At 32.9% G+C, this 2,471-nt stretch overlaps 1 protein-coding gene across 1 annotated transcript; it reads left to right on the top strand.

The window, feature by feature from the left end:
• Positions 1–972, top strand: LOC107136071 (olfactory receptor 5K3-like). Its single transcript, XM_015478290.1, has one exon. The coding sequence runs from the start codon at positions 1–3 to the stop codon at positions 970–972; it is 972 nt and encodes a 323-aa protein (XP_015333776.1).
• Positions 973–2,471: the final 1,499 nt, after the last annotated feature.

Genomic DNA, 2,471 nt, shown 5'->3' with positions numbered 1-2,471 from the left:
ATGACTGAGGGCAACCACTCAATGACAACTGAATTTATCCTCATGGGATTTATGGATCACCCAGACATGAAGACCCTTCTGTTTGTGGTGTTCTCTGCCATCTATCTGGTCACCATGATGGGAAATCTAGGGTTGGTGGCCTTGATTTACATGGAGCGCCGTCTTCACACACCAATGTACATCTTCCTGGGCAACCTGGCTCTCATGGATTCCTGCTGTTCCTGTGCCATCACTCCCAAGATGTTACAGAACTTTTTTTCTGAAGACAAAAGGATTTCTCTCTATGAATGCATGATACAATTTTATTCTCTCTGTCTTGCTGAGACTACAGACTGCTTTCTTCTGGCAGCAATGGCTTATGACCGCTATGTGGCCATATGCAGACCACTGCAGTACCACACCATGATGTCAATGGAACTCTGCATTCAGATGACCACAGGAGCCTATATAGGTGGGGTCCTGCATCCTATGGTTGAAGTAGGACTTTTGTTGAGGTTAACTTTCTGTAGGTCTCATCAAATCAATCACTTTTTTTGTGATGTTCTTCCATTATACAGACTTTCCTGTGTTGATCCTTATATTAATGAATTGATGTTACTTATCTTGGCAGGGTCAATTCAAGTGTTTACTATTACTATTGTTTTAATCTCCTATTTATATATCCTTTTCACTATATTCACAATGAAATCCAAAAAGGGAAGAGGCAAAGCTCTATCTACTTGTGCCTCCCATTTTCTTTCTGTGTCAATATTCTATGGTTCTCTGCTCTTCATGTATGCTCAACCAAGTTCAGTTAATGAAGGTGAGAAAGATATACCTGTAGCTATTTTTTATACTCTAGTCATTCCTTTATTAAACCCTTTTATTTATAGTCTAAGAAATAAGGAAGTAACAAATGTTATAAAAAGAATTATCAAGAAGAGACAATTTTGTAATGTTCTGAAACAAGTATCATCTCCCCTGGAAAATTGATTTCTACTTGATAATAATACTTTTTTCAAATTCTACAAATACTGAGAAAGTGGAAATGAGAGATCATCCTGAAGTATAATTCAAAATATAAAACAGTGATATCCATCACAAGTGGGCTAAATATTTATCAGTTTCAAAGTGCAATTATTTACATATTTCAAGAAAATCCAATGAATTCTAATTTTATATATAGATATATATTTAATACTGTATTTCAATTTGATTTTCATCTTGAAAATTTGGTTCTTTCCTGAGATTGTATCTGAACAAGTATTCATTAAGACCATTTATTACCCATCCAAGAATATTTTACAATATATTGTCAGTTGCTTTCACTCTCAAATTCTCAGAAATACAGTGTGTATGTACACATACATATATACATACACACACATACACATACTAGTGATTTATCAACCTATAAATTTTAATAATATGAAACATAATGAAGCCCATATGTATATTAATATTTTATGTAGTTTATTTTCCATCATTATTACAATGTAATTAGTAAACATATCAATTAAATCAAGTTTTTTTTTCTTCCTGATATTATTACCTGTTTTGTTGTTCATTCAGAGTAGCAAAACATGAACTGATTCCAATGAAAAGCATTGATATGTTCATGTTCATTAACAAAAGGAGATGTTGTTCAAGCATTAATTTCTCAGAAAAGTATTAAAACCCTAATTCTCTAAACAAGAATATTTACTCAGCAACTAAAAGTACAAATATCAAGAAAAATAACATACATAAATGTACTAACTGCTAGGTACTAATTGAGATATTTCACATGTATTTCCTATGGATTAATTAGGCCTACTTTGTTACACTTGTTTTTAATGAGAAACTTATGTATTGACATACTGGGTAAATTTCCCATGCTCATTCAGTTGGTTAAGTCACAGGGATCTGGACTTTCAATCAATACTGTCAATACTGTCTTTTCTTCATATTTGGTGTTTCAGAAAATGGACACTATATTACCTGAGGTCTTTACTTATTTAATAACACCAGAAGTAAACTACATTTAAAGGAAAAAAATATTTGATCATGGGAGCTAAACAGAAATTAGCATTACCAGAACCAGTTTTTTTTTTTTTTTTTTGGAAATGAGTGTGTCACTGGGAGTGGGAACAGGGGTAAACATTGTAACAGAGCTACCAAAGTGGCAAAGTATTGGAGAGTTCTTGGTGTGGGTAGTAGGATGGATGTGGATCAGATCATTAAGAGCCTTAAATGCTGCCCAAAGAAATTTGAATTTATTTAGAACTATCACACATTCCTGTCTTCCTGACATCAAATATGATTTCATTATTCAGAAAGATGATCTGGCAATTGATTGGAGAGAAAGAGGAATGAGACTAACTCCAGTAATTCCCACATTAAGTGATGAGAGTAGAACTTGAGGATATCTCAGAAAGGACAGGACACATGTATAAATAACATTTCAAAGAAATACAAATTATAAATTGCTACTATTTATAAAATAAAATGAA

The sequence above is a fragment of the Marmota marmota genome, unplaced genomic scaffold, assembly GCF_001458135.2.
Source record: "Marmota marmota marmota unplaced genomic scaffold, marMar, whole genome shotgun sequence".
Classification (NCBI taxonomy): Eukaryota; Metazoa; Chordata; class Mammalia; order Rodentia; family Sciuridae; genus Marmota; species Marmota marmota.
Note: the sequence above shows the minus strand (reverse complement) of the source record. Positions and strands in the feature narration are given on the sequence as shown.